This window comes from Triticum aestivum, chromosome 6B (genome assembly GCF_018294505.1).
Source record: "Triticum aestivum cultivar Chinese Spring chromosome 6B, IWGSC CS RefSeq v2.1, whole genome shotgun sequence".
NCBI classification, from domain to species: Eukaryota; Viridiplantae; Streptophyta; class Magnoliopsida; order Poales; family Poaceae; genus Triticum; species Triticum aestivum.
The window spans coordinates 668,830,574-668,843,615 of NC_057810.1; the positions used below are offsets into that span (position 1 = coordinate 668,830,574).

The 13,042-nt window shown below is 50.2% G+C and overlaps 1 protein-coding gene across 1 annotated transcript; it reads right to left on the reverse strand.

Annotated features, from left to right (window-relative positions):
* Positions 1–11,100: 11,100 nt before the first annotated feature.
* On the reverse strand, positions 11,101–13,036 carry LOC123139001 (UDP-glucuronate 4-epimerase 1). The gene has a single exon (XM_044558834.1). It carries the CDS (start codon positions 12,704–12,706, stop codon positions 11,390–11,392), a length of 1,317 nt encoding a protein of 438 aa, XP_044414769.1. The 5' UTR covers positions 12,707–13,036; the 3' UTR covers positions 11,101–11,389.
* Between the last annotated feature and the right edge of the window lie 6 nt (positions 13,037–13,042).

Consider the following 13,042-nt stretch of genomic DNA (forward strand, 5'->3'; position numbering starts at 1 on the left):
GGGATGACACTCATCTCTTCTTTATCTTTTGCCGTGGTCGGGCATTGAACCGAGCTCAACTTCACACCTTGCAGTATAGGCAAGAACCCTTTCTTGGACTGATCCATTTTGAACTTCTTCAAAATCTTATCAAGGTATGTGCTTTGTAAAAGACCTATGAGGCGTCTCGATCTATCCCTATAGATCTTTATGCCTAATATGTAAGCAGCTTCTCCAAGGTCCTTCATTGAAAAATACTTATTCAAGTAGGCCTTAATGATGTCCAAAAGTTCTATATCATTTCCCATCAAAAGTATGTCATCTACATATAATATGAGAAATGCTACAGAGCTCCCACTCACTTTCTTGTAAACGCAGGCTTCTCCATAAGTCTGCATAAACCCAAACGCTTTGATCATCTCATCAAAGCGAATGTTCCAACTCTGCGATGCTTGCACCAGCCCATAAATGGATCGCTGGAGCTTGCATACTTTGTTAGCATTCTTAGGATCGACAAAACCTTCCGGCTGCATCATATACAGTTCTTCCTTAAGATGTCCGTTAAGGAATGCCATTTTGACGTCCATCTGCCATATCTCATAATCATAGTATGCGGCAATTGCTAATATGATTTGGACAGACTTCAGCTTTGCTACGGGAGAGAAAGTCTCATCGTAGTCAACCCCTTGAACTTGCCGATAACCCTTAGCGACCAGTCAAGCTTTATAGATGGTAATATTACCATCCGCGTCCGTCTTCTTCTTAAAGATCCATTTGTTTTCTATCGCTTGCCGATCATCGAGCAAGTCTGTCAAAGTCCATACTTTGTTTTCATACATGGATTCTATCTCGGATTGCATGGCTTCAAGCCATTTGTTGGAATCTGGGCCCGCCATCGCTTCTTCATAGTTCGAAGGTTCACCGTTGTCTAACAACATGATTTCCAGGACAGGGTTGCCATACCACTCTGGTGTGGAACGTGTCCTTGTGGACCTACGAAGTTCAGTAGCAACTTGATCCGAAGTACCTTGATCATTATCATTGATTTCCTCTCCAGTTGGTGTAGGCACCACAGGAACATTTTCCTGAGCTGCACTACTTTCCAGTTCAAGAGGTAGTACTTCATCGAGTTCTACTTTCCTCCCACTTACTTCTTTCGAGAGAAACTCTTTTTCCAGAAAGGATCCGTTCTTGGCAACAAAGATCTTGCCCTCGGATCTTAAGTAGAAGGTATACCCAATGGTTTCCTTGGGGTATCCTATGAAGACGCATTTTTCGGACTTGGGTTCGAGCTTTTCAGGTTGAAGTTTCTTGACATAAGCATCGCATCCCCAAACTTTTAGAAACGACAGCTTAGGTTTCTTCCCAAACCATAATTCATACGGTGTCGTCTCAACGGATTTAGACAGAGCCCTATTTAAAGTGAATGTAGCTGTCTCTAGAGTGTATCCCCAAAATGATAGTGGTAAATCGGTAAGAGACATCATAGACCGCACCATATCCAATAGAGTGCGATTACGACGTTCGGACACACCATTATGCTGAGGTGTTCCAGGCGGCGTGAGTTGTGAAACGATTCCACATTTCCTTAAGTGCGTACCAAATTCGTGACTTAAATATTCTCCTCCACGATCCGATCGTAAGAATTTTATCTTTCGGTCACGTTGATTCTCTACTTCATTCTGAAATTCCTTGAACTTTTCAAAGGTCTCAGACTTGTGTTTCATCAAGTAGACATACCCATATCTACTCAAGTCATCAGTGAGAGTGAGAACATAACGATATCCTCCGCGAGCCTCAACGCTCATTGGACCACACACATCAGTATGTATGATGTCCAATAAGTTGGTTGCTCGCTCCATTGTTCCGGAGAACGGAGTCTTGGTCATTTTGCCCATGAGGCATGGTTCGCATGTGTCAAATGATTCATAATCGAGAGACTCTAAAAGTCCATCAGCATGGAGCTTCTTCATGCGCTTGACACCAATGTGACCAAGGCGGCAGTGCCACAAGTATGGACTATCGTTATCAACTTTACATCTTTTGGTATTCACATTATGAATATGTGTAACATTACGTTCGAGATTCATTAAGAATAAACCATTGACCATCGGGGCATGACCATAAAACATATCTCTCATATAAATAGAACAACCATTATTCTCGGATTTAAATGAGTAGCCATCTCGTATTAAACGAGATCCAGATACAATGTTCATGCTCAAACTTGGCACTAAATAACAATTATTGAGGTTCATAACTAATCCCGTGGGTAAATGTAGAGGTAGCGTGCCGACGGGATCTCATCGACCTTGGAACCATTCCCGACGTGCATCGTCACCTCATCCTTCGCCAGTCTCCACTTATTCCGCAGCTCCTGCTGTGAGTTACAAATATGAGCAACGGCACCGGTATCAAATACCCAGGAGTTACTATGAGCACTGGTAAGGTACACATCAATTACATGTATATCAAATATAACTTTAGTGTTGCAGGCCTTCTTGTCCGCTAAGTATTTGGGGCAGTTCCGCTTCCACTGACCCTTCCCTTTGCAATAAAAGCACTCAGTCTCAGGCTTGGGTCCATTCTTTGACTTCTTCCCGGCAACTGGCTTACCGGGCGTGGCAACATCTTTGCCGTCCTTTTTGAAGTTCCTCTTACCCTTGCCCTTCTTGAACTTAGTGGTCTTATTGACCATCAACACTTGATGTTCTTTCTTGATTTCAACCTCTGCTGACTTCATCATTGAAAATACTTTAGGAATGGTCTTCACCATCCCCTGCATATTGTACTTCATCACAAAGCTCTTGTAGATCGGTGGGAGCGACTAAAGGATTTTGTCAATGACTGCCTCGTCCGAGAGGTTGATCTCCAGCTGGGACAGGCGGTTGTGCAACCCAGACGTTTTGAGTATGTGCTCACTAACAGAACTGTTTTCCTCCATCTTACAACTATAGAACTTGTCGGAGACTTCATATCTCTCGACCCGGGCATGAGCTTGAAAAACCATTTTCAGCTCCTCGAACATCTCATATGCTTCGTGTTGCTCAAAACGCTTTTGGAGCCCCGGTTCTAAGCTGTAAAGCATGCCGCACTGAACGAGGGAGTAATCATCAGCACGTGACTGCCAAGCGTTCATAACGTCTTGGTTCTCTGGGATGGGTGCTTCACCTAGCGGTCCTTCTAGGACATATGCTTTCTTGGCAGCTATGAGGATGATCCTCAAGTTCCAGACCCAGTACGTATAGTTGCTGCCATCATCTTTCAACTTGGTTTTCTCTAGGAACGCGTTGAAGTTCATGTTGACATGAGCGTTGGCCATTTGATCTACAAGACATATTTTTTTAAAAGATTTTAGACTAAGTTCATGATAATTAAGTTCATCTAATCAAATTATTTAATGAACTCCCCCTCAGATTAGACATCCCTTTAGTCATCTAAGTGTTACACGATCCAGTCGACTAGGCCGTGTCCGATCATCATGTGAGACGGACTAGTCATCATCGGTGAACATCTCCATGTTGATCGTATCTTCCATACGACTCATGTTCGACCTTTCGGTCTCTTGTGTTCCGAGGCCATGTCTGTACATGCTAGGCTCGTCAAGTTAACCCTAAGTGTTTTGCATGTGTAAAACTGTCTTACACCCGTTGTATGTGAACGTAAGGATCTATCACACCCGATCATCACGTAGTGCTTCGAAACGACGAACTTTAGCAACGGTGCACAGTTAGGGGGAACACTTTCTTGAAATTATTATAAGGGATCATCTTATTTACTACCGCTGTTCTAAGTAAACAAGATGCATAATCATAATAAACATCACATGCAATTATATAGTAGTGACATGATATGGCCAATATCATATAGCTCCTTTGATCTCCATCTTCGGGGCTCCATGATCATCTTCGTCACCGGCATGACACCATGATCTCCATCATCATGATCTCCATCATTGTGTCTTCATGAAGTTGTCACGCCAACGACTATTTCTACTTCTATGGCTAACGCGTTTAGCAATAAAGTAAAGTAATTTACATGGCGTTCTTCAATGACACGCAGGTCATACAAAAATAAACACAACTCCTATGGCTCCTGCCGGTTGTCATACTCATCGACATGCAAGTCGTGATTCCTATTACAAGAACATGATCTCATACATCACAATATATCATTCCTCATTCATCACAACTTCTGTCCATATCACATCACAAGACAATTGCTGCAAAAACAAGTTAGATGTCCTCTAATTGTTGTTGCATCTTTTACGTGGCTGCAATTGGGTTCTAGCAAGAACTTTTTCTTACCTACGAATAACCACAACGTGATTTTTTTGTCAACTTCTATTTACCCTTCATAAGGACCCTTTTCATCGAATCCGCTCCAACTTAAGTGGGAGAGACAGGCACCCGCTAGCCACCTTATGCAACTAGTGCATGTCAGTCGGTGGAACCTGTCTCACGTAAGCGTACGTGTAAGGTCGGTCCGGGCCGCTTCATCCCACAATACCGCTCAAGCAAAATAAGACTAGTAGCGGCAAGCAAGTTGACAAGATCTACGCCCACAACAAATTTGTGTTCTACTCGTGCAATAGAGAACTACGCATAGACCTAGCTCATAATGCCACTGTTGGGGAACGTTGCAGAAAATAAAAAATTTCCTACGGTTTCACCAAGATCTATCTATGAGTTCATCTAGGCAACGAGTGATAGGAGTGCATCTACCCACCTTTGTAGATCGCGAGCGGAAGTGTTCAAGAGAACGGGGATGATGGAGTCGTACTCGTCGTGATCCATATCACCGATGACCAAGTGTCGAACGGACAGCACCTCCGCGTTCAACACACGTACGGAGCGGATGACGTCTCCTCCTTCTTGATCCAGCAAGGGGGAAGGAGAGGTTGATGAAGATCCAGCAGCACGACGACGTGGTGGTGGATGCAGCAGGACTCCGGCAGGGCTTCGCCAAGCAACTGCGGGAGGAGGAAGAGGTGTAGCAGGGGGAGGGAGGCGCCAAGGCTTAGGGTGCGGCTGCCCTCCCTCCCCCCTCCTTTATATAGGCCCCCGGGAGGGGCGCCGGCACTGGAGATGGGAATCTTCCAAGGAGGCGGCGGCCAGGGGGGTGGAGTGCCCCCCAAGGCAAGTGGTGCGCCCCCCCACCCTAGGGTTTCCAACCCTAGGCGCGGGGGGCAAGGGGGGCGCACCAGCCCACTAGGGGCTGGTTCCTCTCCCACTTCAGCCCACGGGGCCCTCTGGGATAGGTGGCCCCACCCGGTGGACCCCCGGGACCCTTTCGGTGGTCCCGGTACAATACCAGGTGACCCCGAAACTTTCCCGATGGCCGAAACAGCACTTCCTATATATAATTCTTTACCTCCGGACCATTCCGGAACTCCTCGTGACGTCCGGGATCTCATCCGGGACTCCAAACAACTTTTGGTTTGCTGCATACTCATATTTATACAATCCTAGCGTCACCGAACCTTAAGTGTGTAGACCCTACGAGTTCGGGAGACATGCAGACATGACTGAGACGGCTCTCCGGTTAATAACCAACAGCGGGATCTGGATACCCATGTTGGCTCCCACATACTCCTCGATGATCTCATCGGATGAACCACGACGTCGAGGATTCAAGCAACCCCGTATACAATTCCCTTTGTCAATCGGTACGTTACTTGCCCGAGACTCGATCGTCGGTATCCCAATACCTCGTTCAGTCTCGGTACCGGCAAGTCACTTTACTCGTACCGTAATGCATGATCCCGTGACCAGACACTTGGTCACTTTGAGCTCATTATGATGATGCATTACCGAGTGGGCCCAGAGATACCTCTCCGTCATACGGAGTGACAAATCCCAGTCTCGATCCGTGTCAACCCAACAGACACTTTCGAAGATACCTGTAGTGCACCTTTATAGTCACCCAGTTACGTTGTGACGTTTGGTACACCCAGAGCACTCCTACGATATCTGGGAGTTACACGATCTCATGGTCTAAGGAAAAGATACTTGACATTGGAAAAGCTCTAGCAAAACGAACTACACGATCTTGTGCTATGCTTAGGATTGGGTCTTGTCCATCACATCATTCTCCTAATGATGTGATCCCGTTATCAACGACATCTAATGTCCATAGTCAGGAAACCATGACTATCTGTTGATCAATGAGCCAGTCAACTAGAGGCTTACTAGGGACATATTATGGTCTATGTATTCACACGTGTATTACGATTTCCGGATAATACAATTATAGCATGAATAAAGACAATTATCACGAACAAGGAAATATAATAATAATTCTTTTATTATTTCCTCTAGGGCATATTTCCAACATGTAAAACATCCAATAATGATAATATAACAGCATGAATACTTCGTAAATTATAGATATGTTGGAGACGTATCAGGGACTGACCGGAACAACTCGGTGTGACCGATGTGCTAGGGCTAGGGCAAACATCAACTCGGTGTGACCTATTACTTCATCTTGGTGAGACCAAAGTGGAGTAATAGGCAACAAAGCGAATGACAAGCAAACTCGGTGTGACCGATTTCACTGACTTGGTGAGACCGAAACAGTGAAACATGTCACAGTGGGAATGCAAGGCCATCTCGGTGAAACCGAGATCCGTATCATGGACTGTCTAGGGTTTCTGGCAGTGGCTATGTCAAATGAACTCGGTGGCTCTGGATAGAGTAGATCGGTGGGGCCGAGTTTGACTTTGAGGTTTGGACATATTTGGAGTGGGAAAGTGGTTGAGGGTTTTGGAGCAATATCACTAAGCACTTGAGCAACTAGACCATTAAGCAACACCTCATCCGCTTTTAATAGTATTGGCTTTCCTATGGACTCAATGTGATCTTGGATCACTAAAATATAAAATGAAGAGTGTTGAGCTTTTGCCAATCTTTGTCCTTAGCATTTTGAAGGGTTTCCACATCCTCTTGTCCTTACCATGCCATTGTTGAACTGGTTTGAAATACACCAGGTAGAAGTATTAATCCAACAAGAGATATGTTGACATTAATTAGCAAAATCACCCAGGGAGCACTTGTGCTTTCAGCTGGCGAGTGAGATCAAGCCATCAGGCCCTGGCATCTTAAGCTTCATATATCCATAATGCGGTACGACTCGGAATCGTGTGAATGCCTCGAGTCCCAGGAGAGTGTGATATCCGCTGTGGAAGCGCACGACGTGGAATAGCAAGGGTTTGGATCTGTAGTTGTCTGGAGTTCTGAACACTGCGTCCAAGGTTATGCGTCCGGAGCAACGCGCCTTCTTTCCGGGTATAATTTCGCGGAATGTGGTGTGGATGTGCTCGATACGAGATCTGTTGAGCTGTATTTTGTCGAGTGTGTCTTCGTAGACGAGGTTCAGGCCGCTACCCCCATTCATGACTACTTTAGTTAGCCTGAAACCATCGATTATGGGGTCAAGGACTAGCGCGGCGGGCGCCTGGGTCGGGAGGGACCTTGGCTCATCCTTCTGATCGAAGGTGATAGGCGTGTCCGCCCACGACTGTGGGGTCGTCACCTGGTAGACTTGGCCGAGCTCTCGAAGAGCCCTTTTCGGTTCGTTGTTTGAGGAGAAGGTCTCGTAAACTGTCAGGGTGTCTTCGTGAGGTGGTGTTGTTGACCGCCTATCAGGGGGTGTGAGACCAAGGATATTTTCTCCGCTTTTGGCCACCTGTCTTACCACCCAACAAGCCCGAAGCCTGTGGGTCGGATTTGCGTTGAGCATGGCCAAGTGAATAGGGCATGGTTGATCCAACAATTCATCCAGAACCGTTCTGAGTTTATTTTTATTTTCGGCGGCCCGCGATCGGGTGAATCTCTCGCATATGCCCATTTTGCCTGAGCTTTCCGGGGCTGCAGGACAGGGCCTGACCCCCTGTGCATTTGCTGTAACTTCCAGGTGCTTTCCATGGCGCAGTATTTCCGTACCATGGCCGATAATTCGGTGATGTTATGCATGCGGCGATGGGCAAGGGCATTTAGGAGGCCCGCGTCCCAGCAGTTGAATCGGAAGGCTTCAATTACTTCTTCGTCACGGCGGTCCGTTATCCTGTTTTTGACCAGGAGAAATCTAGCCCAATAATGATGGACCGTCTCTTCGGGCTGCTGCTTGACGTACATCAGGTCTCATACATCCGGTTTTTCTGCATCCGGATAGTATTCGGCATGGGAGGTGGGTGGGAAATTTTTTGACGATCCCACTTTCTAGGAATCCAGGTGGTCGGCAGCGGTGAGCCGTGCCTGGGCCGTATCCGGCTCTAATAGCACAGTGTCCGGGCATATGCCCATATGCGGTTGGGTCGACTCAAGGTCGGATCCAGTTTCACTGGCTGAGTCTGAACTATTATCTTGATGGATGTCTGTATCCGGGCTAGAGACCCGGGTGTATACTATTACAAGCTTTGGAGGTTGTGATCCTTCCGCCCTTTCTTCGATGCTAGCAACAAGGTGAGTGATGGGCGGGACGTGATCTCTCCGTCGTCGGGTTTAAGCCCGATCTGGTTATAGGCTGTAGGCCTATGGACGGCAATTCCCATAGTTAGGAGTCAATCCACCAGGTCGCCCGTTGAAGAGGCTCCCGTCGAGGGTATAACCCTTGGATGTTCGGCGAGGCGTCCTCCGGACACTTGGACGAGATCCGGCTTTAGGGCCAGATCTCGGGTTGCGTTCGCTCCCTCCATGTCTACCGAACCCGAAGTCAAGGCGTCGGGCTCAACGGGTTTTTCGGAAGCGGGGTTTCGCCGAGGGCTGGTGCCGGATTCTAAGTTCCGTTGTCCGGCTTCGAAATCGGCGGTGAGGTTTGAACGACCGGTGAGATCGGCATGAAAAGTGATGCTGCCGAACGAGAAGGTCTGGCCAGGGACGAAGGTGTCCTTAGCGCCGGTGGGGTTTCTCACTGATGGTTGAGCTATCGATCCTTTGGTGATCCGACAGCGGAACTCTCAATGAAAGCACCAATGTCGGTGTCAAAACCGGCGGATCTCGGGTATGGGGTCCCGAGCTAAGATCTAGGATCAATGGGGAACAAGGGACCATGAACACAGTGTTTACCCAAGTTCGGGCCCTCTCGAAGAGGTAAAACCCTATGTCTCGCTTGATTGTATTTGATGTATGATGTGGTTATAGAGTAGATCTACCTCAAGATCAGGTGAGCTAAACCCTAAGTCGATGAGGTGATGGAAATAGCTCTAGGCCTAAAGACTAAAACCCTCCGGTTTATATAGGCACCGGTAGGGTTAGGGTGACATGCGATCGGTTACAAGGAAGGAAAGATCCTGCCTAATCTTGGCTTGGAGGGCACTCCACGGCCTCGTAAATCTTCGGTCTTCATGGATCCGTATCACAGCATGGTCTTCATATCAACCCTTTAGTCCGGCCCACATGTATTGGGCCGACTTCCCGAGGACCCCGTAGTCCATGACTCCCACACGAACCACCTCCGACGCCCTTCAAGTGTTGATGATTTTCCTAGGTGAATTTTTTTTTTGCCTTCTTCATCTTTTTTTTTCTTTTGTCATTTGAATAGAACCGAGCCATTTCTACTAAAGAAGAAGATGTTGAGGGAGATGATCTTCGAGGACTCTTCATTGGTGTCTGAGGAAGACGACGATGACTACTTTGAAATTGCCGTTGGCATGATCTTTAATGAGGGTTTTTCTGCGGCCGAAAAAAGGATCACAATTAGGTTGTATACACCTCAACCGAGAGAGAGCGTGGGTCACGCCAATATTGTGAGAGATAAGTAGGAACCCTTTGACGAAGTGTATTATCACGGGTGTCCCGGTGCCGTGGTGGCATGTCCCTAGCACTTCATATTTGTCATGCTAGTATTTAGTTGGTTTGAACCCTTCCATGGGTTTGAATTTGTGCAAGTGTGTGCCGGCTGCCGGGGCCACCAGCCACTAGAGTAGAGCACCGCCACTGCAAGTGAAGTCTGCAACATGCAAAAAGACAAGGTGGACGGTCCCGGCATCATACGCAGTGCCAAGGAATCATGCCACACTGTCACTAGACGCCAGACAAAGGTTGTACACCACCGTCTTCTCGTGCGAACCACAAGTTCCGTCGGGACGAACGATACGACGAGATGGGTTCGACGTTCGAGCGTACTACGTGTGTGCCGATCGACACGGCAGTCGAAGGGCGTGTCTGGTGCTTCCCTCCGTCCGTCCCTGGGCCTCCGTGCGAGAGAGAGACCGACCACCGGCCAATCGACCGTCGACTCGTGCCGATGCAGGCCAGTCTTCGCGCCGCAGAGCAGCAGAGCATAACATATTCATTTGTAACCTTGTGTCGCATTACAGATCACAAATTGCCACCCCTTGTCAGACGTAATTTAAGCATAATATTTAGCTCGTGCAGTGAGATCCGGAAGAGCAAATCTCCGCGACAGCAACAAAGAATAAATAAAATAAAAATAAAAGATCTCAGGAACAAGAACAAAACGTACTCGTGTACCTATACACGAATAAAAATAAAGAATATTTTTTTCCTACAAACTTGGTACGTACGTAGCAATAAAGAAATGCAGTTCGAATACAGCTCATCCTCGAGTGTCGCCTCATCCCGCCCCGCCACCACCCCATACGCGTCGACGGGCCCACCCATGTGGCCCACGTGGGCAGGCCCGGCCACCGACCAATCGGCGACACCGAGGCCCCACTCCCGCCCCAGCTCCATCGAGCCAGCGACGCGCGCGCCAAAGCCCAGCTGGCGGCCACCCTCGCGCGCTTCGATGCAACGCGCGTCCCTCCAAAGCTTATCCTCATCGCTCCAGAGCGACGGCGCCGGATTCGGATCCTCCTCCCGATGGTTCCGCCGCGAATTCTCCGGCGACCCCCTTCCGCGCGCTTTCTCCGGGGGGTAATCGGAACGGCAAAGGAACAAACCGCCCGATTTTTTAAAATTTAAACGGGCGATCAGATAAGCCAGATCGTAGCTCCATTTTGTTAGGTTATAATAACATGCACTAATTGAAATTTTGGAAAAAGTTTTAGATCATGGGGGGAGGGGAAAAGAAGAAACTAATCAAGGGGCACTTTGTCTTTACAGATGAAGAAGGGGAGGGTAAAGAGAATAGATAAAAAAATGCAATGATAAACAATGAGAAAAGGTTTCGCTCCATTGCTTTCTTCGTCGGCGCCCGGCGCCAAGGGAAGGAAAGAATTCGGTCCGGGATTGATTGATTTTCATATTCTTGATCGGAGAACACCATAAAACGTAGCATTCCCACAAAAAGAATCGAGACAAGAATGCCGTTAATGCTTGGCGACGATCCATCCATCCATCCATGGGACTAAAAATGTTTGATCCGGGAGTGGTCGGAAATAAAGAATCAGCAGGGGGGTTGGGGGAGGAGGGAGGGGAAGAATTCCGGCGGCGCGGCGGAGCGGTCACAAGTTCTTGGATCCCCGGGTGTAGCCGTAGTAGGAGAGGTACCACTTGACGAACTTCTTGAGGCCGGCGTCGAGGTTGGTGGCGGGCTTGTACCCGAGCTGCTGCCGGGCGAGCGAGATGTTGGCGTGGGTGAAGGGCACGTCGCCGTTGCCGGGCATCTCCACCACGTGCTTCCTCGCCTTCACGCGGAGGTGCTTCTCCAGGATGGCCACCAGGGTGGGCACCGTCACCGGGGACGTGTTGCCCAGGTTGAAGATCCGGTACGGCGCCGGCCCGCGCTTCTTGCCGCCGGTGCCCGTGCTCCTGCCCGCCGTGTCCAGCGACCCCAGGCAGCCCTTGACGATGTCGTCGATGTAGGTGAAGTCGCGGGCGAGGTCCACGTGGTTCTTACCCCGGTACACCGTGATGGGCTTCCCCTGCAGGATGTTGCGGGTGAAGGAGAAGTAGGCCATGTCCGGCCGCCCCCACGGACCGTACACCGTGAAGAAGCGCAGGCCGGTGATGGACAGCCCGTAGATGTGGTTGTACGAGTGGGTGATCTCCTCGCCGGCCTTCTTGGTCGCCGCGTAGAGCGACGCCGGCTGGTCCGTGCGGTGGGACTCGGAGAAGGGCACCTTGTCGTTGAGGCCGTAGACCGAGGAGGAGGAGGCCCAGACGATGGCCGGCTGCGGGTCGGCGTTCTTGCAGGCCTCCAGGAGGGTGACGAGCCCCGCCACGTTGGAGTGCACGTACGAGGCCGGGTTCTCCATGGCGTAGCGCACGCCGGCCTGCGCGGCCAGGTGGAGCACGTGCGTGAAGGGCACGACGTCGAAGAGCTTGGCCAGGAGGCGGCCGTCGTTGATGTCGCCCTCGACGACGAAGACGCCGTGGGAGGTCAGCAGCGCCTTGCGCGCCTTCTTGAGCGAGGGGTCGTAGTAGGCGTTGAAGTTGTCGATGCCGACGACGCCGTCCCCGCGCTTGCGCAGCGCGAGCGAGCAGTGCGCGCCGACGAACCCGGACGCGCCCGTGACGAGCACCGACATCCCGGCGCCGGCCGCCGAGCCCGGCGGCCGGCGCGGCGCGGCGGAGGCGCGGATCTGGCGCTCCCAGTGCAGGCCGCCCCAGGAGGCGGCGAAGTACTTGGAGGAGGTGTCGACGAAGGACTGGAAGCTGAGGTAGGAGGCGGTCATGGCGACGAGGAAGAGCGCCCAGAGGAACATGGTGCTGGTCGAAGCGAAGCAGCGGTGCAGCTGGCGGTTCATGGTGCCGCCCGCCCGCTCGATCTTCACCTTGCCGGGGGTCGACGGGAAGAGGTCGTCCTCCAGCGCCCGCATCTTCTTGCAGCACGCCGTCGCCGTGCTGCCCGCCCGCCCGCCGCGGCAAGCAAGCCGATCAAGAAACCAAGAATCCCTCACGCCCCTTGCTGCCCCTCCTTCTCCCGGACGACGACGCAACCACGGACGGATGGAGGATCAAGCAAGCAAGCAAGCAGGCGCAAATCGGCGCGGTGCCTTCCGTCCGACGGGTGGACTCCTGGCGCGTGCGTGCGTAGGTATCCCGTCGGGAAATCCGGGGAGGACGGAAGGAATTTGCGCGAGCGAATTTTATTGTGTTGTGTGGGGGGGAAGAAAGGGAAAGTGGGAGGGGGGCAGGGGCTGGGTGCGCGCCTG

Excerpts from the sequence above, each read along its gene's own strand:
- LOC123139001 (XM_044558834.1), bottom strand. The coding sequence starts at position 12,706 with ATGCGGGCGCTGGAGGACGACCTCTTCCCGTCGACCCCCGGCAAGGTG.